The 24,613-nt window shown below is 46.4% G+C and overlaps 1 protein-coding gene across 3 annotated transcripts in view; it reads right to left on the minus strand.

Moving 5' to 3' along the window:
• SEC16B (SEC16 homolog B, endoplasmic reticulum export factor) overlaps positions 1-24,613 on the minus strand; it is a 325,648-nt gene that overhangs the window by 10,542 nt on the left and 290,493 nt on the right. For all 3 annotated transcript variants that reach the window (XM_085601607.1, XM_085601609.1, XM_085601608.1), the window contains exons 23-25: positions 19,204-19,330; positions 8,417-8,472; positions 5,020-5,103 (exon numbers count right to left, since the gene is read on the minus strand). In XM_085601607.1, coding sequence (XP_085457733.1) covers positions 5,020-5,103; positions 8,417-8,472; positions 19,204-19,330 — 267 coding nt within the window. The remainder of the gene's footprint in view (positions 1-5,019; positions 5,104-8,416; positions 8,473-19,203; positions 19,331-24,613) is intronic.

The following is a 24,613-nucleotide window of genomic DNA, read 5'->3' on the forward strand; positions in this document are numbered from 1 at the left end:
ATATATATATATATATATATATATATATATATATATTATCTACTGGCGGTCGCCAGTAGATAGTTATAGTTAGGACCGTGTTTCCATAGGAAACCTGAAAATTCTATTTTGAATAACTTTGGCGCCGGTTGACGAATCCTCGCGAAATTTTCAAAACTAATGGGGCGCTCCATTCAGCTCCTACCCTGAAAGTCTCGGGGTGATTCGTCAAGCGGGGGCCGAGAAAAAGGGGGGGTCCCAAAATGCGTTTTCCCCATGCATTTTTCCATAGGACCTTTAGTCGCAGCTACAGCCCGAACGGCAGAACAGAATTACTTAAAATTTGGCAGAGAGGTAGCCATAAGGTCAAGGAAGTGCCTTTTGCAGGTCTGGTGTAAATCTGTTCAGTATTTCCTGAGAAAATAGCATTTAAAAGCATATCAATATCTATACGCGCGCAGCGTGCGCACACTGTGCGCGCACCCTGCCTTGCACAAGCGCAATTCTGATTGGTTGTTAGATGTCGGTAAACATTCGAATCGGTCGAAACCAGGAAGTGTTGGCCGCCATTTTGTCTCTCGCAGTCTGAGGGGGTGAAAAACAAAGGTGGAGAACGTGAAATGGGGGCAGGGTGGACAGTTCCTGACCCCCTAGCCTTTGTCAGGGGGTCCCAGAAGGACCCCCAAGGGCCAAAAAAAGATTTTATTTTTTTTTCGAAAAATCGCGGAGTGCGCGCACCCTACGCGCACGGTAGAAACGGAAAAAGATCTGCGAAGTTCGCGAAACGTGCGCGCAAGTTAAAAATTCCATTAAAAAAAATACATACATAAATTAGCATTTAAAAAACCTTTGAAATTCACTGAAAAAACCATAGGTTTCAGGCACGTTATAGTTAGGAATTAGCATCTAAAAAACCTTGCAAATTCACTTAAAAAACCATAGGTTTCACACATGTTATAGTTAGCTGGACATTTCACTCGTAAAAAACCATTGAAATTCCCCCGTTATAGTTAGTGCAGGCAACTATAACTCACGCAACCGCAATCCTCTGCTGATGACGTCAGATATTACATCACTGATGACATATGTGTCTTTCTGATAAATAAATAATAGGAATATATGTATAGCTAAAGATTAATGGAAGAAGACATGGGTAAATAGGTGTCTAAATACAGTGATGTAATATCTGCTTCTGATTCTCTGTCTTATGGCACTAGATCGATGAGGGTGCTGATGTCAGATCACATCTGCCTGTCTTAGCAACCTAAGATGGCCAGTGAGTTGGCCGCATGAACAGTGATGGCAGACATGGTGGAGAATCTCTTGCAGAAACCATCCAAGTGCCCTCCTTGTCTGAGATAGGAGTGAAGGGGTTATTAGAACAGCATTGAGCCGCTTGTGAAATGACAGTGTCTGGCTTGGGATGTCCTATGAGGATAGCAGGAGAGTCACCGGGAGCCTTGTATTTTTTATCTATATGTGGCAAAACTGCTGCCACAGTTGCTGGATTCCTCAAGATCTTTGTGCCCTCTTCCCATATGTGGTCTATAATGGCGATAGCTCATACTGATTTCCTTGTTTGGTCTAAAATTGTAGAAAAGCAGACTGTTTGACTGATATTAGCAGGTGGAATCTTGTTGCAGCCCTCTCCATCAAATTGTGAAATCCTCCCTTGTACACAGGCTGCGGTATAGGAGGTGATGGAGTGGGAATCAGGTAATCGTCCCAATAGTCATGGGCGGGCTGATTGTCCGGAAATTCTCAGTTTCATCATCTGATGACAATGGATCGTCCCTAGAGGGTTCTGCTGTTTGATGCAGGCATCATCCTGGGTGTTTTCGGTGGAGAAATAGACCTTGGTGTTCTGGGAGACTGAGGTGGAGGCGAAACATTGGGCTGTTCTTGTGGAGGGTTAGGAAACTTCTTATGGTAGTCCTTCAACATTTTCTGGAGGTCATGAAACAGAGACATAAGCACTTGAACCGCAACCTCAAGAGAAGATGATTTCCGCATAATACGGTAGTGCTCACCTTAATGTCTAGGCCTGTCAGGATATCATGCCTGTGGGTTGTAATACTCCCCATAACACTGATACTCTTCCTCATCCTCTTCGTCCTGGTATTTAACATGGAGATCGGATGGGCTATGGGCTCTCCCGAAAGGTAGAGCCCATAGCCCATCTGAACTCCATATAAATTACCAGGACGAAGAAGATGAGGAAGAGGAGCAGTCTTCTCCATGTACAGAAGATGGCTTGGAATCTCCTCAGACTCGTCCACGTCCAGAAGATGGCTTGGAGGAAGAGGAGATACCTTGCTGGGTGAGGTATGCTAAAGAGAGAGTAAAGTCTTTTAAACTTTTAGTGTTGTCAACTGTGCCGTAGACACATCGTTGTCGAGCCATTGGAAGTAGGTAGTGACAGCTGAGGTTGCTGAGTGGCTTTAAGCGTCATCAGTGTTAGTCTCATCAGCAGGGTTGCTGTCAATGGCGCTGTTGTCGAATGAAGCGTTGGCGTAGCCGTCGACATGAGCCTCCGTTGACAATGAAATCTTCGTCGAATGGATCAACACTGTCATGGAAATGGAAGGCGTCGACATTGTCGATGCCGTCGTAGATGAGACTGAGGTAACCGTCGTCAATGATGTTGTTCTCGATGGGGATGCTACAGTCAATGGGAGTTTGAAAGCAGTTTTATGCTCCGTCGTTCATGGTTCTGAAGAAGGTTTTGGAGGACGAGCTACAGTTTTTACGGATGGGCTCATATCTGGTTTTCTCTGAGGCTGTTTTGACTTCTCCTTCTTTGAGCTGTCTTCGGCAGACCCATGATGGGATTTCCTATGGCCTTCTGCCTTCCTCTGATGTCCCGTTGTAATGGGATCTTTCTCTATCATGAGATCTCATCTGATATGTGGTAGAGATGTCACTATCCTCCTCAGAAGATCTCCTTGTCTTGGCTTTCTGAAGCAAGAGAAGAAGCATCCCCTCCCTGTCCTTCAAGGTTTTGGTGGAAAAAGTATGACAGACTTTACAGACTTTTACCTTGTGCTGAGGGTAGAGGCAGTACAGCCATTCCTGATGGGGATCGTCCACATGAAGCATTTTCTTTCCACATGTCTTGCAGGCCATTAAGAGCCCTTTCTTGGAAGACTCAGACGTGGTAGAAGTAGTAGTTTCAAGAAACTGATTTGAAGAAAACTGAGCAGAGCTCAAGGAGACTCCCTTCACACAACGTGCGGTCGAAAATCTGAGGGACTTAGCATCTCTTTTGGAGTATTCCAGAGGGTGCTATTGCCTGACTGGCTGAAGCTTGGTTCATTTTTTAAAAGGACATAGATAAGATATTAAAGTGAGTGTTCATTACCATTAAAGCCTATGATAATGATACATACTGCTTTATTATGGTACCGTTGGACTCCCACTTTGACGTTGGGGAAAGATTCAAGCATGTGAATCTATGAAAGATCCAATACTGAAGAATTAAAACCCCACTTATGCATACATACATATGTCAAGGCATCATCTTTGGCACTCTGTTTTTTGGATTTTACATAACTCAATCAATGCATAACTAAAACAAGATGACAGCATAAAAATATGCATTTGAGAAACCCCTGACTTCTGAAGAATTAATTTTAAGTTAGGACAGTGGCAATAAAAATCTCATAGAAGGGTTAAGTATTTTTCAAATATCACGTAAGAAAAGTGGAAAATAAATACCCTTATGTGAAATCTTTATATAAAAAATATTTGCCCTAATACAAAATTTTTTCTTTCATACAAAACACCATATCCATCATTTGGAAGAATATGTTCCATGGCTGAGAAATAAAATGTAAGTCATCTGTGCAATCTGACAGAGTGGCTGATCAGTGGCCACTCCACACAAGAACATTTTATCTTCTAGAATTGTTAGGAGAAAGCAAATGGCTTTTAGATAAGTTTTGGAACAGAAATTTAACATGTCAACTTAATATAGTCAGATTGAGGGAAAGGAAGAATGACGAGGCTAACTTTTAATAAAAAAGCACTCTGTCAAAATCAACTGAGGTCAAAATGGACGCGTTAAAAAATGGAACAGTAACTTTTCTCTAAGAACTTGTTATTTTAGCCAATGGAAAGTGCCCTTTTTCGAGGTTTATTATGTGCATTTTTCCTATTTGTTACTAAGGGCCACATGCACTAACATTTCCGTTTGCGATTTCCTAATAGCAAATTTCTGTGATTCGCTATTAGGAAATCGCAAACAGCTATGTACTGAGTCTTTGACACATTTAGAGATTCCCAATAAGGTCGCAATTGACCTACCTTATTTATATTCATGATGTAGGTCGAAATTTGCGGCCCATTGGAATCTCCAAAAACACAGGGATGGCGGCCTGCAGGGGACAGCAGACCACCATGCCTGTGTTTGCTTTTAAATAATTCAATGGTTTTTTTTAAAAAATGCAGTCCTTTTTCCAAATTGAATTTGGTGGTAAAAAGTGAATTCCGTCATAAAACATTCATACATACCACTACGAGTCACTATTAGGAAGGGACATCCTTAACACACCCCTCCCTAAGCCTGAATCGCAAACCTATTTTCCGATTCGGTAATAGGTTACGGAATCGCATAATAGGGTTTGGTACAATGAAAAAGCTACATACATGTGGCCCTAAGTTTTGTGATTCACTTTAACAAACGTGACCTTGATATCATAACTTGATTTAAAAGGACTCCAGAACTTCCTAATCCTTTTATGAATATGTTCTGGAAATCTGTCTAAAAGTTTTTATAACTCCCCTGGGTTACACAGAACAAAACAACAGGGTGAATAGGATTCAGGTGTCCTTTGGTGTCAAAAGCAAGCAACAAAGGGACATTGAATCCTAACTGGCCCATATCATATGTCAATTCACGCCATACAACTAGTATCAGCGATTAAGTGGTCCATGGCCATCACAAAAGGTGTATCACTTATTGCATCAGAGATATGCTACAAGCAAATATCACGTCACACTGTCAACAACCCACTTCAAGAGGTAGAGACTAGTTCCTACCTGGGAAGGATTATACAGGGGGACACTCCCTGCTGAAGGTGGAGGTAGGCATCTGCTGGTGACTGCAGGATCTAGTTGCCTGTGCTGAAATGACAAAGAAAGGAAACTGAAGAAAGAACTGCATAGCAGGAATCTAAATACAGCCCAAGCGATGTCCAGCTATGGTGGAGGTAGAAAGGAATACTCTACTATTCTAGAACTAGGGGTACCAGAGAAGCTTTCCATAGCTGCCAAGTTTTCAAATTCATTATGAGTGACATTTCCATGGCTTCATTTTGCAAATGAGTGTCATTTCATTGATAAAGAGGTGTGGCGCCGCGGCCAGGGTGACTGACTCTGGAATCTGGAGATCACGGTTCAATCCTCCGGGGCAGGCGGCAGATTAGCCCAGCACCATGTGACTCTGGGCAATAGCTTGCTTAATCTTCCCGACGGCCCCCAGCACCTAGAGACCCTTACGGGTGATTGTTCGCGCTTTACAAATGTGGATTATTATTATTATTATTACTTTGAGTGACAAATTAGCGCGAATAAACCAAGCTATGCAGTTCTATGTAAACAAACAAATATCACAAATTCTCTCTTTTGGGTAATGTCTCCTTCTAGAAAAGGCCTTGAAACTAATGCAAACTCTTGAAATGGAAGGTCACTAACAAAATTCTCCTTTCTAGCTTGATTGTGTACTGTAAATAATTATGCCCATAACCATGTTATTAAACAAAAAACAAGTCTGTCACTGACTGAGGGTCACACCTCGAGGCCTTTACTGAGTGGGCAGTGAATGGGGCACCCACTGCCCCTCACAATCAGGACATTCACAGCACCTAGAGGCCCTTGCAAGTGGGCAGCTGCAGAAAGTGAGGCACACATCTGTCCCTCTGACACACACATTGCATTCATCAGACAGCAGACCTATCCCTTACATTACATCTCTTTGGAGCTCACATCTGTAACAACAGACGTCGCTGAGGGCAGTGGTCTGCACGAAACGATGGGAGTGCCATGCTGGTTCACCACATGCGTCTTGGACAGCAGAGCTGGCCCTCAGGTTGCAAAGATTTCATGAACTGCAGGAGATGCAAGCTTTTTCTTGGACAGTCTCACACATGGTTTTGAGAGTTGTAGAAAAGGATTGTTGTGAAGCACCCAGAGTGGGCCCATCCTTGGGGTGCACCACCTCTTTTGTGTGCTGGGAATCTTTTGATTGTCCTTACTTTGAGGTGTAATGTTTTGCTACAGACTACAGCTGAAGTCTTGGTATGGGTTGTACACAGACTGGGACTTAATTGATTACAGGCGCACTCCAATGCCATGCTTCTTACTGAGTTTGTGTTTCAACAGAATATGCTAGATTTCAAACGGTAAATAGGGAGATATTTGTTGTGAGGTTGGTGGGTATGCCTTGTGCGGGCAAGGATGTTGAGCATTTGATTGGTATTGGAGCTGGTGGGTAGGGCATGGAAGCCTAGCTCAAGAATGTTACATGGTTTATTGGCAAGTGACAGTGGGAAGATTCATGGCGTGGGCGAATCAGCTTTGGGGCATGGTTGTGGTGATCAGAAGAAGTAGTGCCTTGGGCGGTGGCCATGATGCTGACATCGCTTTCTAGAAGAGTATGATTAGTGTCTTCTTTCACGTTGAAAAGGCTTCGCGAAAATGATACTTCTGTGGCAATGTTGAGGGGTGGGGGGCAGTTGTTGGTGGTATCCTGGCCGCTTTGGGCACAGTGTTTACAGAGTTTCCGGGTGCATTCGCGTTTGTGCCTATGGTGCCTCGTGGCCTATGGCATTTGACCTCCTTTTGTCAAATGGTGGGTGCTGTACTTGGTTTGGTGATTTGTGTTTTGTCTGCCGAATGGTGCAACGACGTGGAAGAGGTTCATGCTATGTGGAACTGACTATTATTAGATTGTGGATGATTGCGCCTGGCACCCAGCTCTAGTATAATCCTTTAGACAGCAACTACAAGATGTTGGCTGTTGAGGTCGAAGGGAGATACCCGTCTGGTGACTGGGTTGCACAGCATGAAGCTGAGGGATCCGTGATCGTTCCCAGATTCCTTGATTGAATGGTTTGTGTGATCCTAGGCAAATACTTTTTTTCCCCAAGACGCTCATTTTACAGAGCCTCCTTTTTGTGTTAAGGGAGCACACTTAGGTGCAAGAGTTTGCGGTGTGCTCGGGCAGAGAGGCTGTCACTTTCTCACATAAAGGTTAATGCTCAGCTAGACCTTTAGCCACCCGTGGTGGTCCCTGCATTTGCCACCCTGCGACAGCTGCAGGTAAGAGCGTGTTGGCTGCTGCCCCCAGAACTCGTGCCACCCAGGGCAGATGTCCCCCCCGCTACGCCACTGTTAACGCTTTGCACATCCCATCCCCTGCCTTCCAAAGTGACAGGGCGGGCCGAAGGAGGGAGCTGGGGGTGAACAAAATAATAATAAACATACCTAATCGCCCCCACTGTCCGCTTCCTCCCATTCTTCCTGCTTCTGGGACAGACTGACTCCCAGACTGCCATGCGGCCAATCATGACGCTGCGGGAAAGCAGCGTCAGGATTGGGGATTGGCCTGAGTGCTACAACTTTGCGCTCCCAGGCAGGCTGGGAGCCTGTGCCTGCTTTCTCCAGCTCTAGCAATGCAGCTGGGGCTGGAGAAAGCTTCACTGCGCATGAGGGGTTTGGCCGGCCTGAAACAGCCGCCAAACACCTCATGTGTAGTGAAGGGACAAGGGTGCACTAGCACTCCCCCACCACAGTGTCATCCCCCTGGACCCGCCCCCAAGACTCGTCAGAGTCCTGGGGTCGGGTCCAGGGGGATTAAAATAAAACGGGTTAGTAACCCGTTTTATTTGCAGCTGGTGGCAGGAGGGGGGTGTGGGGGGGGCTCTAAATTGGTGGCCAGTACTGCCAAGTACCACTCATCCATATGTTTGGCAGTCTACAGAGTGAACCTCACCCAAGCATAAAAGAATGTTTCACAGCAGCCACAGAGTACAAGTTTATATTTTAGCAGATGGAGATTTACTTGGATTGTCAGGCTGTTGAGCCGAGGCCGTATTCAAACTATGTTTCCCACATTGCATGGGTGTCAGCTGTAGCCACTAGGCCCCAAGGGCCCTTATGAAAACTCGGCTCATTCAGGCTCGAGGCTCCAAGAGGACCTCGCGCTGCACCATCAAAGGAGCATCTCGCTCGAGCGGTCTGCAACCTACCAACGTGGGGGCCTGCCGGCAGGACTCAAGGCCGGTTGCCAGGCACAGAAAAAAAGCATCCTACAGCCAGCACAATACTGCTGCTGCCCATTGTGTGCAAGTTCAGAATGCGAGGGAAGCTTACCTAACAGTTCCCGCCCACCTTGAGCATCTACTAATGTTTTCACCACCAGCCTTTGATCACTTACCATCGGAGAAAGTGGGGAGGTCCTGCTGTCCCGCCCCTCTGATGAGGGTTTATTCCCTAAACAAGTGGAAAGAAATTTGAAACCATATTAATATGGGCATCGAATGAAATTAATAATCACCCAACATGAAAAATCAGGAGACAGCAAAGGAGCTATCAGAGAGGAAGGCAATAGTCACATGCAACACTCTCAAAGAGGAACTGAGGGGGCAATCTGTAAAAATAAAACAGATTACCCCTTAGTAGGAAGACATGAGACACTGGTTTGATATCAGAATGGGAAGCAGTACACACAAGCTATGAAGAGAGGAATGAAGGACACCTGGACTACACCTCAAAGCACAAGGCAAGGTGGTCCAAGCTACACTTCAGATGTAATGTAGGAGTCACTGGCTTTATTTCCATCGGAGATAAATACAAGAGATACAGGCTAGTACAGCATCAGATGCAGGAGAAACAGGGCACACCTCCGATTAGATTGCAGCTGACTCAGGCTACTCACCATAGCAGAATGCCACAGACACAGGTAGCAGCCCAGAGAGGAGCACAAAAGACTAGGCCTTAACAAATTGGGCAAGTAGGAAAATGTGACAAACCAAGTTTTTAGGTTGAGCCTGGGCAGCGCATGCGCTGCTCTGCGAGGCATGCTGTATTAAGGTATGGACTTGAAGCTCCGCCCACTCTCCCCCCATATTTTTAATTGGCTTGGGTCATTGTCCTTTGTAAATGATTTGTTAATTGTCTTGCTAGTCCCTCCTTAGTACCGCCATGTCTATATTTGTAACCTCCCATAACGACACCCCTGTTACATATGTTCTTACTCGTGTGTGTCTCTACATTTTTTTTACAGTCTGTGAGCACTACTTTCTTAAATTACTTTCTCCTAAAACATGCTCGACATGCTGACCAGCAACCGCTTACTTTTTAAGCAGCATGACACCCACGTTTTATCTCATATTTTGTGCTTTAAAAATAGTGGCCATGCCATTAACGGTGCTCAGGCTATAATACACTTTTTGAAAAGCAGCCTGGCACGACACGCTTTATTATTATTGTTTTTAACTGCACTTTTAACTTTTTTTTGTTCAGAATGTTGGCCCGAAGCCGAGGCTCGAGCGATGGTCCCCAGCTCCAAGGTCAGTAGCTAGAACCGCTGAGCCACACCCTATCCCTTTTTAGCACGCTAATATTGGGAAAACTTAATACAATGTGTTTACATGCTCCCACCCTTTCTTCTCTCGCCCGTCCTCCATTCACTTTGTAGTCATTCTCCCAAGCGGTCTTTGCGCCTCTTCCGTCCCTCCCCACACTTCCTCATCACTGCTTGTTACAGACTGCATATGTACATTTCTCGCCTGCCTCTGGCAGCTCTTCCGTCTGCTTGAGGTTGGCTGGCCAAGATCGCATGTCACGTCTTGAAGAGCTGGCGTTTTATTGCCTTTCCAGCTGCAGGCAGCGATTCCCCTCCTGTAACCACTTGTTGTGAATGAAGTTCCCACTTTTTCCAGAAGCTGCTCATATTCTGGAGTGGAGAGAGGGAAAGGTCTGTAGCTCCCGGAGGGTCTGGATGGGCTTAGGCTGTAGGACCAAAGGGGTCTGCTATTAAAATCTGTTGTTGGGAGCAGACACCTGGGGCACCTTTGGTGACCAGACTTAAGCCCTGCAGACTCCTGCAACTCGTAGCAGTCTCTGAGATGAAGCTGGCTCCTGTGGCGCTTGCTAAGAACATATCCTTGTAGAGCACTTATAAATCCACATAGCAGATGGTGAAATGCACGCGTTACTGCAGACAGAGAGGGGTGTAATCCACACTACACACTGAGAACATCAGGCTGTAGGAGAACGAATCTCGAACAAAAATGTGAGTAACGAACAGAAGAGCCGTCCTCTGCTCTCCCAAGCCACCGACCTTCAAAAGAACCTAAAACAATAGCTTTTTTGTGTGAGTGTGCCGTAGTGGGACTGATTTTTTAATGTGATCGCTGTCTCCCTCTCGATGTAGTTTCACTTTAATCACTCCTACCTTTTTTAGGTCTCGCCTAGCGTTGCAGCGCGTGCTGCTCGCTTTGCGAGGCATCACGCGCTATAGCGCAGAAGTTTTGTGGAAGCTCCGCCCACTCTCGCCTATCTTTTGGATTGGCTTAGATCCTAAATGCTGCCTTCTGATTGGTTTTAGGCTTGTTAGTCCCTCCTCCTGACTGCCATGTTTGGTTTGTATCCTTCCCTGGCTATTGGCCCCTTTACTACATTACTATTTTCTTCCCTGTGTTTCCCCCCCGCCCCTCCCGCAGTCCGTGACTTCTCGCACCCCCTCCGCCCCCCACTCCCGTTTGTGCTTTCTTGGACACCCGCCCTCCCTCCCAATGCAATAGGTCTCGCGTAAATACGAGTCCTATTGCACTGCAAATGCTTGTTTGTCGTGGGATTGGCTGGGTGATTTCACTCTTTTTTTGTCTTGTGCGATGTTTGCTATGCTGTCCTCGAGGTTAGGAAAGCGCTCAATTGCAGTGTGCATGAAAATTAAAGCTGCAGCGCAGTGCTCCTGAAGTAACGGAAGCAGCGAACAATTTCGATAGTGCTGCAGTGTTGCGGGGAAAGCGAGCTCGTTGACATGTCTATGCAACTAACTTCTTCGGAGAGTTATACTCGGCAAATCAGAGGGGCTGGGCGGGGTGGGCAGCGTGCGCATTTTTAAAGTGCTTGTGTTACTTAAAAATACAAAGTGTTGCGGGGAAAGCAAGCTAGCATCGCAAGGCTGCCACATTCCTTGGGCAAGTTGCGGCCAGTCGCCCTCAGATGTCTGCGGGTTTTCTTTGGGCCCCCTTATGTTTGGTGATTCGGACCGTAAACCTTCTAATCAAATAAAGTGGGACCCCCTTGCATTGGTATGGACGTCTTCGAGTGGTCTCACTCAGTCTGGCTGTGTGATACTTTAATCTTGAACTGACTGAAGCTTGAAGGCTTGGGCTTGGGAAGAGGGGAATTTTGAGATCCATCCCTCACTTCCGTTGACATTTTACTTCCCCCTTCTTCAACCTGCCCCTCCCCAACTCCTATCGCCTGAATCTATAGTCATCTGCTGTTCTTTTTTTAATTATATACATTGTGTTGTTAGCTAAATTGTGCTTTCAGCCCTCACATCAGTTCAACAATTACATTAAAAAAGGAAGCCTATGTACTTGATTTTTCTTCAACAAGGGTAAATTAAATTACGATTACCCCAGCTAGTCAGCTGAGTTTGAATTTCTTAAAAGATTTAATTATAGATCATAATAGCTCCTTCTTTTTGACTGGTTCCTACTTGCTGCCAGGTCAGGTCAGGCGCCATGACCTCTTTTCTGCCCCTTCGCGCACTCTCATCTCCCCACTTCATAGGACTGCAGCTCCTCGAGTCAGCACTTCTGGGTGGCCTTCACCTGTTGGACAGATAGTAGCCTATAGCGGGCAGGCTTTCTCAGGACTGACCGGAGCTGTGTTGCCCCTTTTAGTTGGCATTTGTCAGGAAGGTAGTTAATCACGTCTGGGCTCAGTATTGCTAGGGCCGGAGGGGTCGCATAGAGCACTCTAAATGGAGCACAGTGCCTCGCTCTCCCGGACTCACGTTCCTCTAAGCCTCTGTCTTTCCAGCACTCCCACACTCTCTTTTTCAAACTGCTGAGACTGGCAATGAACTGCTCTTCGCGTCTCACTGGTTCAGACAGCCCTCTCTCAAGCGCATAGAAGGTTGGGATGTATCCACTACTGGGCATTGTATTCATGGGTGTTATGTTAGCAATACCTCTTTATCCAATTCCAAACAAATCTACCAGTGGATTTCAAAGTAGTGGGTGCCCCCCCCCCTTTTTAACTCCAGAACTACCTTGGGCTTACAGACAGCTCGCCTAGCGTTGTACCCCACATCAGTGATCCCCAACCTGTGGTCTGGGGACCCCTGGGGTCCTCAAGCCTCCTCAGGGGGTCCGCAACTACTTAGAACATTAAATAATATTAAGATTAATAAAGTATATATAAATAAAGAAGCTGAATGTACATTTGAAACGTACTGTAAATGTGAAGGAATTTGAATTTGGAGGTTAACAATTAAATTAGTATCCTCAGATTGATTAGTGGGAGCGGTGCAGGTTCCAGTAATCATTAAGTGGGGGGTCCCCAGAAGTCAAAAGATTGAGAACCACTGCCCCACAGCATCTTTACCCATACATTTTTAGGTCGAGCATTCGAGACCTCTTGTATATACTTTAGTATATACTTATATGTGTATGAAGGCCCTGATTTATTATTAAAAAGAGAGCTTTGGACTATACCATTTCCTGCTGAAAGGCAATATTTCTCTCCATGTGTTCCCATACCTGGCATGTCACGCAGTTTGGTACTTACTTTCCCTCTATGTTAAAGAACAATAGATGTTTCAGCACCCAGGCTAATGTGCTGCATGTCTAAATACATATAAGGTCCCAAAGGTGAGACCGTTTGCATTGCAAATACTTGTTTTCGTTGCATTTAATAAACGTGGTCTAACTCTGTCCTCAACACACAATGTGGTGGCACTAATCCCCAACATTTGAAACTGTTGTTGCTGTGACCTCCTCAACGTTTAGTGCAAGTATGTTCACCTAATGGAGTATCTATAATATGATGCAGAGCCAGGAGCCTCTGTGCGTACATGTTTGCCAGTCAGATGAATGTTTCCGACATGTTCCTACAGAAAAGTGTCTCCAAATAGGGCCGTTCTCCATAGTTAAGTCGCTCAAGAGTGCCTCTGCCCGGCTCTTGGTTCTGGGCCGAATTCCTTTGACGAAGGCATGCATGAGATCTATGTGGTTCATGGACGAATACAGACAGGGCCTTTTTCTGCAATAAGTTTCAGTAGTTGTTGCTTTATTTGCCTGTACAAATAATCTCTCCCACTGCTACTCCCTGAAACCTGATTCATGAGTGAAATCACTAGATAGTTGGCATAAGAGGGGCCGTGTGTAGTGTAGTTAGTACCTGGAAGAAGAAAGTTAAGGACCTTCGGTAAGAGTGGTTATAGTACCTCTTTACTGTTTCTTGGACTACCACATGTCTCACGACATTGTATTAGAACATGACAGGACCCTGGGACATAAACAGGTCCACTGGAATTACGCAATTCTGCGGCCACGGCTGTTTTCACATAACTATGGATTTGCTGCATTTGCCACATAATCCATCATCTGCTGCATAATCTAAAGATTTTAACAAAAAAAATAGATTCTAGCTCAAACGGATGAAAAGTTCCTAAAACTGTGGTAACGTGTTCAAGTACACTGGAAGGCCATTCCCAAAGGTTAACTGGTCATCTTTCATCTATTTATTTCTGTATTTGGTTGTAAAACTGGCACTAATGAGGTGAAATCTTTGCCTAGACAGTATTACTATGTGTAAAAATGACAAAATAATGAAGTAATACTATAAAAACAATGTACAGTATTATGTTGCTTAGTTTGGCTTTTCTTACTGTAAAATGTAGTCAACCCAGCTGCATATATTGATGTTCCCCTGCCACATAATTCCAATGACCCTGGTATAAATGATATAATAGCGCCCACGCCCCCAAGACAGTCACATTGGCCCTCTATTTGTGAATGGTGTCATATGACCTGCAGCCTAACAAGGAGTGTTCAAAGCTAGTTTATCCATTAAAGAGCTTACATTTCTTCACTTTGCTTGACTTTTCACCCATGGCAACGTAAGAAAAATCACTTCCAAAAAGAGGTTTTAAATAAGATTTAATACTCCCCTTTATTTTGGAAAGCACTTTGCAGACAATTGCCAAATGTCATAATAGCAACTCCCAGTCTCTCCTGTTCTTATTTAAGAATACATAGCACGCTGGGACCTGAAGGCCCATGCTTGCAATTAGAAATGTGTGAAACTACAGGTCTCAGAATGGTCAAAAAACAAATTTGGGACAACTAAATATCAGCCTCATTACTAAGGCCAATTGAAAGATGTACTGCTTCTCTGTGCTCGTTTTAATAGCATCATGGTGTTTGAGGCTGATTGTAATCTAAGACTAGATTTTCATAATCGCACTAAACCAGTTATGGCATCCATTGGCATTCTAAAATATAGAATTTATACTCATTGTTTTCTTTGTCTCCATGGCTAAAAACTTATAAGGTCCCAAAGGCGAGACCGATTGCATTGCAAAGCTTGTTTGGTTCAGATGCGGTTTAAGAGCTTGCATCTGAGACCCTCCCAGCACCTTTAATCCTCACTTCATTAACATTCACTTTCAAACCCTGCAGAGAAAAAGCAAGGTCTGAATCTTTTCTTCTAATCCCCAACATGGAAATCTCCCTACAACACGTCCTACTTTGAAGTGTTAGGAGGGAAGGATAATCCTTGGAGTTCAGCAATGTGTACGACAAGCAGGGCCAGACGTACGGCATACATACACACTGGACACGGAAGACAGACGACTCAACCCCCTCATCCCTTGTGTAACAAGCTTTTACATCTGGTCATTTGACAGAACTATTACTGCGCATAGAAAGCACCTGGTGTTGGTGAAGTAAAGCAGGTGTAGCGCACATATCATATTTAGCAAAGTGCCAGAGATGCAATGAAGTCCAAAAATGTTTTAAAATACACACATATTTTATTTAATGGTTTTTCTGAATTTTATGCTGATCCTTAAGTCTCTTCAAGTCACTCAGGCCTTCTAAACCAAACTGTTTAGTGGGACCAGGGTTTCGTGCTGTGATTTTGCACTAATGTGATGGCACTGCGGCTGCTTTCTGTATTGTTTTATGGTAGGAGAGAAGTGTTCCTTTTAGACTGCTATATTTGTTTTGGAAAGAGTACGGGTACTTTGGGGATGCAATGTTATGTCACAAAAGTTTTGTTACTTAGCCAGTATGTCACTTTTCAACATGGTGAAATGTGTTCAGAAATGTTTCCTGAGGCAAGCATGTATTCCTGAATCAGACTGCATGGCCCCGTGTCCCATGGCCCCGTGTCCCATGGCCCCGTGTCCCATGGCCCAGTGTCTAGTAATTGTATAGCTATTCAGACCCTGGCGGCACAGCACTCACGATAATGTGCTGCATGGATAAACACTTATAAAGTCCTATCGGCGAGACCTATTGGAATGGGGAGGGCAGAGAGCAACCAAAATTCAGTGAAATTGCAAAATTATGCAAAATTTCCAAAGCAGATTTTGCATGCTTTGCATTTTGCTGTAATATTTCCCCAGCCCTACAAAATACACAGGCTACACCTAAGAGAAGAGTGTAAGAGACATAGGCTACAACTCAGATGGGAGTGGGGGATGGAGGGACAAAGGCTACGCATCAGAAAGGGCAGCCGGAGAGACAAACTATACCTCTAGGTGGAACGCAGAAGACACAGACTGCAACCTCAGATAGGAGAACAAACAACATAGATAACACCCCAGAGAGCAACGCAAGACACACAGGCAACACCCCAAAGAGAAATGCTGGAAAGACTGGCTACCTCTCAAACAGAAAAGCAGGAGCCAACGCTATAGCTCAGTGAGTAAGGCCTGAGACACATATTATACCTCAGAGATGAGCGTGTGAAACAAAGGCCACTTCCCAGGGAGGAACGCAGGCGAGACAGGGTACACTATGAGACAGGACTGCGGGACATACGGATTACACACCAGACGGGAACACTGCAGACAAGTTACACCCAAGAAAGGGACACAGAACAGACAGGAAGATTTCAGGTGATACAGTTTACGCCTCCAAAAGCTATGCAGGCGGCTAGAAATAGAAAAGTCGGATGCAGGCTACACCTGAGAAAAACACAAGACACACAGGCTACACTCCAAATAGAAATGTGGGAGACACGTACTTCACCTGTGGGAAGAAACTGTGAGACAAAGACTGGACCACAAGGAGAAACCGGCTATGCCACAGGGAAGGAGACACAGGCTAAACCAGGGGTCTCCAACGTTTTCCGAATTGAGAGCTACTTCAGCTCAAGGAAAGTCCTGTTGAGCTACTAGCAAATTTTATCACTGTAAAATTAGCACATGTAAACATTACACTATGACCACCCTAAGCAGGATTATCATAGTGCCACCCAAGTATTCCAGGTGATGGTACCATAAGAAATGCTATGGAAACATTTATCAATATTAAATGCCTCCACCTGACTGATAAAGTAACATTTAAATCTTCACATGCCTTGTGGCACAAAGGACATAACCACCGCAATAGGTCTCCTCAATTCAGCTTGACTTATCTTTCAATTTCAACTTTATGGTTTAAATGTATCAATTTCAACTTTAAATGTGTTTTGGAATTGCAACCTTTTGTCTCCACCAGCATATCAATTTCTGAAAATACACAGATTTTTCTATCACCACTTTCCATTTTGGGCATACAAACTAAATTTTTGTGAAGAAAACCCTTGTTTGAAAAAAATGCCTTTAAAATACACATTTTCATTTTTAGGAAATACATAGTACCCAAACATCAGCTAGTCATTTTAAACGGGCACTCACCTGTACAAATGCCTCACATGGACACACTGCTTCAAATGCTCAGGTATTACAGTCATAATCCATGGCACCATAGCACCGAGGACGACTGTATAATGCCAATAATGCCCACCAGTATAAATTGTGCCAAGTCTGGACACCATTAAGACCAGGATGGCCACCATATTATTAGTCATGGTCATTATTATGCAAGGGGCAGCCAAAATTATATCAGGGACACCTAAATATAGTGCAGTCATGATCTTAATATGTTACTGATGGCTGACGGTATACCATAACTAGACCACGAATACCCAAAATAGTAAAGGATGGCCATAATTATGTCATTGGCACTATTATGCCATGAACTGACACAATTGTGCCACAGACAAAACCCATATGATGGGGGCTAGCATACCCATTTGGTAGTCCTTGATACCAGGTGTAGCTTACAGGAAGCAACAGTGTTTATAATGGACGCACACATAGATGAATGCAGATGAGGCTCTTCATTTTCTCTGCTCAGGATCATAGCTTTCCTCAACCCTTGACTGCTCATGCACCCAACTGAAACATTTTCACTCTGACTCCTGCAGTCCCACACTTTAGTGGGTCAGCACTGATTACTGCTCAGGCTACCACTGCCACTCTTCATTTATGGCCCACTGTTCACACACATGGTGAAATTGATAAAGCAGGGGACTACCACATGGCCAATCACCTTGTGACTAAGTCCGAGACTGGATAAAGGTGACCATGTGGCAGACTCAATAGGCAGACACCGTGCGTGTTTGATTGTTAATAGGAGTCCCTGCCGTAGAAGGGCTGGCTAAAGATCTTCAGATGAGAAGTGCTGCCTTTTTTAATATGCTTAGAGTCTCTGCATTGACTCTCTGAATGAGATTCTGGGATTGACTTCACCTCTGAGAGCTACTTTGAGGGTACTGGCGAGCTACCAGTAGCTCCCGAGCTACTCGTTGGAGACCCCTGGGCTAAACCTTAAAGATGCAGGCCTGAGAAACAGGCTTCTCCCCAGAGACTAACGCAGAAGACACAGACTAAGCTACACTCCAAACACGGGGGGACAGAGCGCACACCTCAGAGAGTTCACAGGAGACAGATCACACCTCAGAGAGATCACAGGAGACAGATCACACCTCAAAAAGATCACAGGGGACGGATCACACCTCAGGGCGATCACAGGGGACAGATCACACCTCAGAGCAATCACAGGGGATAGAGCACACCTCAGAGTGACCACAGGAGACAGATCAAACATCAGAGCGATCACAGAAGACTGATCACACCTCAGAGAGATCACAGGGGACAGATCACACCTCAGAGCGATCACAGGGGACAGATCACACCTCAGAGCGATCACATGGTACAGATCACACCTCAGAGGAATCACAGGGGACAGATCAGGGGCGGATCCTCCATGTGGGCGGAGGAGCACCCACTGCTTTCTCGCAGTGCGAGAAGCAGAAACATAAAATGGTATTATGAATACCATTTTATGTTTCTGGTTCACGCACTGCAAGAAAGCAGAAGGGTTTGGTTGAAGGCGGGCAAGTGGGCGGTCCTGCTGCAGGGCAGGGGAGGAGTGGCTTGCCCACTGTTGTGGGCGATGACTGTTTGGTCGGCCGAAGGGCCGACCAATCCAGTCATACGCACTCTCCCGTTTTCTCCATGTAGGCTGAATGCAGCCTGCATGGAGAAACGGCCTCCCCTAGACGCCTGTGCAATCGGTGTCCCAGCCAATCACAACACTGTCATTGTAGCATTGTGATTGGCCTAGAGGAAGAGAGGGAGGCTGCCTGCTTCCTGGGACTCAGAGCAGAGAGAGAAGGAGACGCGACGCGGGACCGGAGGCGAAGGTAAGTTTTAATTTTATTTGTTTTAAATTAACCTCCCCGCGCAACCGAGCGATCACAGGAGACATATCACACCTCAGAGAGATCACAGGAGACAGATCACACCTCAGAGCGATCACAGGAGACAGATCACAACTCAGAGAGCTCACAGGAGACTGATCACATCTCATAGAAATCACAGGAGACAGATCAGACCTCAGAGAGATGACAGGAGACAGATCACACCTCAGAGAGATCACAGGAGGAAGGCCTGAGACACAGACTGCAGAGAGGAGGATTTGAGTTCTAGACTTAGCATCTGAGTTTCTTGTGTTTCTCACACTTTACAAATCATTCCAGCCACATCTCCAAAGAGAGAGAAGGGCTTATCAAGGTGCATCAGATAGGAAAGGATGGGCAGGTGATAACATTTGGAGACGCTCTTGGTGTCAGACTTACCTGCAGTCCTGGAGAAGGGGTTCCTTGCAGACTGCGACAGCAGGGCACTCGGTGGGGGTGGCGCCGAGTTAATTTTGTCATCTGCTGGTGGTGGGGGCAGGGGCAGGGGCAGGGGTGGAGTCACCCCCTGATAAAAGAGAAAAGACCATCGTAATTTCACTTCTTAAATGAAATAAGTTTTGGGAGGTATTCATTTGCATTTATTACATGTGTTAATAGTGCCACATTGCCATCTAAAAAAGATGCTTTAAGATCTGCAGTTTCTTTGTTCTGCCCTGTAGTGTAAATGCCTGTCTGTGCATGCGAGCTTTGGACCAAAGACAGAAGAGCAAAGGCATGCGGCTCACCCCGGGCACGGCTTGCAAGCTGCTGATTTATTTCCCCAGAAAGATGGAGAGGGAACTCATTAATATTTCTGTGGTCAGTCAGAGAGCGGTTCTTCATGATTCTAAGACTGAATCCCCATGTTGCTGCTGGAATGTCTACGTTTATTGAAGGCCTCTCAGGTGAGTGAGAAGCAGTTCTATTTTATGTCTATTTTATGTCATTGTTTAGTAAGTGGCCAACCTCTTGTGAGTTGATAGTTTTCTGAGATTGGATGACAGGTACCTGTATTGCTGCACTTCTTTGCTCACAGAGAAGCTTCTCACATATTATTGAAGCAGGTGTTTCATTGTTTTGTTTTGTTTCTTTCATTTTTAATACAGAGATTTGCTGGAATATGTCAAGCTTCTAAGCTCTCAAAACACAAACAATACTAATTCCAACAATATTCATAACAACAAACCAAAAACAGATATATATATATATATATATATATATATATATAATTACAGACAATTGGAATTAGAGAGGTTTATTGAGAAACTCACACATTTGTTTCAGCTCACATATAAAACTGCTGAAAACAATAATCAACAAAGTGAAGCAAATAACTGAATTGAATGTTTAACGCTAGCAGTACCTACTAGTATGCCTCCTAACTTTAAGACAGAATAGGCAGCTTAGAAATACACGTCGGATGTTGGAAACAGTGATGTGTAGCACTCTTTTATATGTGTTTTTACAACTCAAGTATGCATTCCGGGTCTAATGCACCCTAACGTGGTCAGTGTACATGTACATTAAATGGTGCAATGAATGTGTTACCTAAGCATAAATGCACTAGGTCAGAAAATCAGGCCTTGAAATAGATGAGAGTTTTCTTGTTTGTTTTTTGTGCAATTGAATGCTGCACTCTTGGAATGTGTTGTGTGTGCAAAGGTGTGGCATCTTCTGTTCTACATTACTTCATCTCAAGGCCATTTTCTTGCTGAATGTTAGCTGTGTCTATGGATCTGAAGAATTGAAGTCTATTCAGAATGAACTTGTAAAAGGGTTCAACTTCCATGCTAACGTGATGTAAAAGTAACTAAACCCCTCTGCCCACTCCCCCATTTTCCAACATTGTATTCCTTATCATGAATAAGCTAACATACACTTTGTCTTGTGGCGGTCATTTGTTGGCCGCAGTTTTATTAGGAATACACGTATATATCTTGCATGCCTTTGCGTATCATGCCGTAAATCATTATGGGTGAACTGTCATATCTGCATCATGCCTTATTTGCATCACATCACACACTGCATTTGCATAAAACATATGTACATTGTCCCATAGCAGGTCAGCCTGACAGTTCGTTTGCATAGCTTGCATTGTCTCTTGGCCTCCCACGGGGTCGTTGCTTTGTTTGGTTGGGTTTTCTTTTTCTTTGCGCAGGGGGTGTAGCTTCTGTCCCGGAGTTAGGCCACAACTCGCTACCTTGTCCGACTCTTGTGGCCTGCCATCCAGCGGGGACTGGGCAGCGAGCACCGTCTCTATTTGCTACTCCCTTGTGGTAGGCCAACTCACCCAGCCGTAAGGCATCCCGAAGTGAGTGGTCCTACACAACGCCCTTAGACCAACTCACCCAGCCGTATGGCATCCCAAGCTATTCCGGCACCGCCCTCTGGTGTGCCTCCGTACCAACCATTATCCCCGTAGTTTCTCGCCACGCCGCCAGGGAGGCTTACGTCTTCCTGCAGCTCCCCCCTTTCCTTCCGTCCTAGGGGTATTTCATCTGCAACCTGCCAAAGACATCGTGCCCCACAGGTTGCTCCAAAAGATTCCCATGCCCTCCTCGGACAGGTGCACCCCATCCTTTGCATAGAGCTCGGGGCGACCCGTGTGGATGAGCCCGTGCCTAACTGTTTCAAAGCCATTGCTTCTGCAAAACTTGTGAGGTTCAGATTTTTCCTGGAGTTCTCAACTGCCTTTTGCAAATGAGCCCTGCGCCACTCGCTTCTGCTGATCACCTCTGACCAGATGATGGTGGTGCTCCCAAAAACCTTGCCCGCCTCCAATAGGTCCCTCTGGAAGATCTCTCCTCCTTCGCCTGGCCAAGTCGTTCCCTCCCAGGTGCACGATTGGAATATCCGGGTGCCATGCCACTTCCTCCTGTAGTTTTGCGAGGGTTGCCGGCAGCTGCGCCCATTTAATTCCAGGTTGACCAAACCACCGTATGCAGGTGTCCACTGGTTGTCCCTTCTGCTTCTGCCCCACCAGGCTTGCATCCGCGTTATGAACAAGTGGCCCACCAACCACACCAAGTGTGGTCTCCGTCCTGCCGGGGTAAGGATAAAATGTCACACTGCTGCCTGGGCGAAAAACTTTTGCAGTCTCCCCCTCCATTCCTGGCAGGTTCTGTGGTTTACAGAAGCTGGGGCCTTATGGAGGTCCAGTATGCCAGTGACCGCCATCTCCCCACAGCCTGTATTCCGGCCTCAGACATCCCGTGCTATGCGGCCGTTGTGGCGTCCCCGATCCTGAATGAATGGGACCCGAAACCTGACCGTAGCAGCCCTGCTATACTGAGGGAGAGGCGCATGACCGCGGTGAACTGGAATCTGCTAAGGTATGAGCCGTCTCTGTGCTTGAACAGGAGCCCCTCCCCCGCTGGTCGCAATGACATGAAGGCGAGCAGGCAGCACACCGCGCTGTTGTGCTGGTCCTCAGTGCACCGCAGCCTCACTACATCCCCTCTGCCGGTCTGGTCTGTCTTAGAGCGTCTCAGCAGGATCTCCACCCCCGTTCTTGGTGTGATGTCGCCCGCCTGTAGGCAACGTGTTGCTAGACCTGCTCTTGATGGTGCCACTAATTCGCTAATGCAAAAAGCCCCGAAGAAGGCGGTGGAGAATGCTGCCCTAAACAGGATGTGCTCAAAGTTATCCTTCGTGATGCTCTGTTGTGCTCCCAGCAATGCACCTAGCTTAGTGTAGTCTATTGGGCGCCTGCTGTCCTTCCTCGTGCCTTCTATGCACTTCCACCCTTTCATTGCCGCCCTGATGTAGTGTGTGGCCATGGGGTCCGTCCTGGACTCTAGCTTGGCATAGTTGCCACGGCAGCCAGGTGTGCTTGTGTCCATGACCTGGATTTCTGGGAATTAAATGCCCAGTGTATGAATTGTTCTGCTGCTCTGCGTGTGGCCCCCATATCGCCCAGAGACCATATGCCCCCAACCCGCATTACCGTTCCGATATAAGTCTTGTAACGTCTGGCAGCTTCCGGGGCCAGGGCTTGGCTGACCAGCTCAGTCAAATCTACCCCACCAAGTCCCACAGAAAGGGGTCATTTCCTGCTCTGCGCAAGGCGCCAACTCCCTGAACTTCTCCATCCTTGCCCTGGGGAGGGCGTCTGCCACCTCATTGTCCACCCCTGGTACGTGGCGTGCTCTTAGGGCCATGTTGCCTTCCAGCTGCAAGGTAACCAATCTGCGCATTAATCATAGTGTGTCACGGCACCTGGCTGTTCCCCGGTTAATTGCCTGCACTACCCCTTTGTTATTGGACCATAATGTCAGATTCATGTTCCGTAGCTGCTGTTTCCAGACTGTGAGTGAGACTATGATGGGAAACAGCTCCAAGAAGGTGATGTTGCCGGTTATGCCTGCCTTGTGCCAGCTGTCCGGTCACTGCCCCACGCACCATTGTTTGCCCAGTATAGCCCCAAAGCCCGTGCTCCCGGACGCGTCTGTGTACAGTGCGATCTGCTTGCTAGTCACCCAACCATCCCTCCAGATCAGTAAGCCATTGAAATCTGACAGGAATGTATCCCACACCCTTAGATCTTTCTTGACTTCCGCCCGAGCCTAACGTGGTGGTGCTTTTTGTCAATTGGGCCAAGCATCTGGCAAATGCCCTGCCAGCTGGGATTAACCTGGCAGCAAAGTTAAGCTTGCCTATGAGTCTCTGGAGGTCCCTCAGTGTCGCCTTTTCGCACACGCAGAGGCTCCTAATCTCCCTGAAATCCTTCACCTTTTCTGGCGGGAGCCCAGACGTCCCGGCGACCGAGTCTAGCTCTATTCCCAAGAATGTGATTTTTGTAGCCGGGCCCACGGTCTTTTCTGCCGAAAGGGGGATCCCTAGCTCCTTTGCCAGATCTATAAAGGCCCCCAGGGTGTCCCCACACACTGTTGATGCCGCGGGACCTGTAAATAGGAAATCGTCTAAATAGTGGAGCTTCCCGCCCGGGGGCTGCCTGACGTGAAGCGCCCATTCTACAAAGGTGCTAAATAACTCAAAGTATGCGCATGATACCGAGCACCCCATAGGCCTTGCCTTGTCGAAGTAGTGGTCACCCTCCCATTGGAAACCTAACAGGTGAAAGCTCGAGGGATGGACTGGGAGTAAGCGAAAGGCAGACTCAATGTCTGCCTTTGCCATAAGGGCCCCCCGGCCCGTTGGCCTATCCAGGTCGATGGCATCATCTACGTCGCGTAATTTACCGAGCATACTTCTGCGCTGATCCCATCGTTTACCGGAGTCCCTCCTGGGAATGACAGGTGGTGGATTAGTCGGTATTGACCTTGCTCGTTCTTGGGGACTACCCCTAGTGGTGAGATCACCAGAGCCTTGCTCATTTGTGAGGGGAGGGTGCCCTCTATTCTACCCAAAGTCCTCTCCTTCTCTATCTTTGCTGCCACTACCCCTGGGTGCTGCATTGCCGATTTCAGGTTTCTGGCGCTGCCCTGAGGGAGGGGGCCCGTGAACGGGATGGGGAAACCTTCTTCAAAACCGTGACCTAGAGTTTCTGCGTCCGACTTGTTGTGGTAGCTATTGGCTTGCTTGCGCAACAGGAGCGTGTTGATGGGGGACCGCGCTAGCCTGTAACTCTGGAAACCTGGTGTCCCCCCTGCGCCACCCGTATCTGCTTTTTCCTATTCTCTTTCTTGTATCCTTTTTGGTCCTTTCTATGCTTGCACCTCGCCGCTGGGTGCCGCCCCCCCCCGCAAAATGAGCAGGTATGCTGGAATTTGCAAGACGCCCCGTAGGTACATTCGTTTGTTTCTAATTTCCAGCAGATTGCCGGTGTCCCGATGAGGTGGGGGGCCTT

This window comes from Triturus cristatus, chromosome 4_2 (genome assembly GCF_964204655.1).
Source record: "Triturus cristatus chromosome 4_2, aTriCri1.1, whole genome shotgun sequence".
Classification (NCBI taxonomy): Eukaryota; Metazoa; Chordata; class Amphibia; order Caudata; family Salamandridae; genus Triturus; species Triturus cristatus.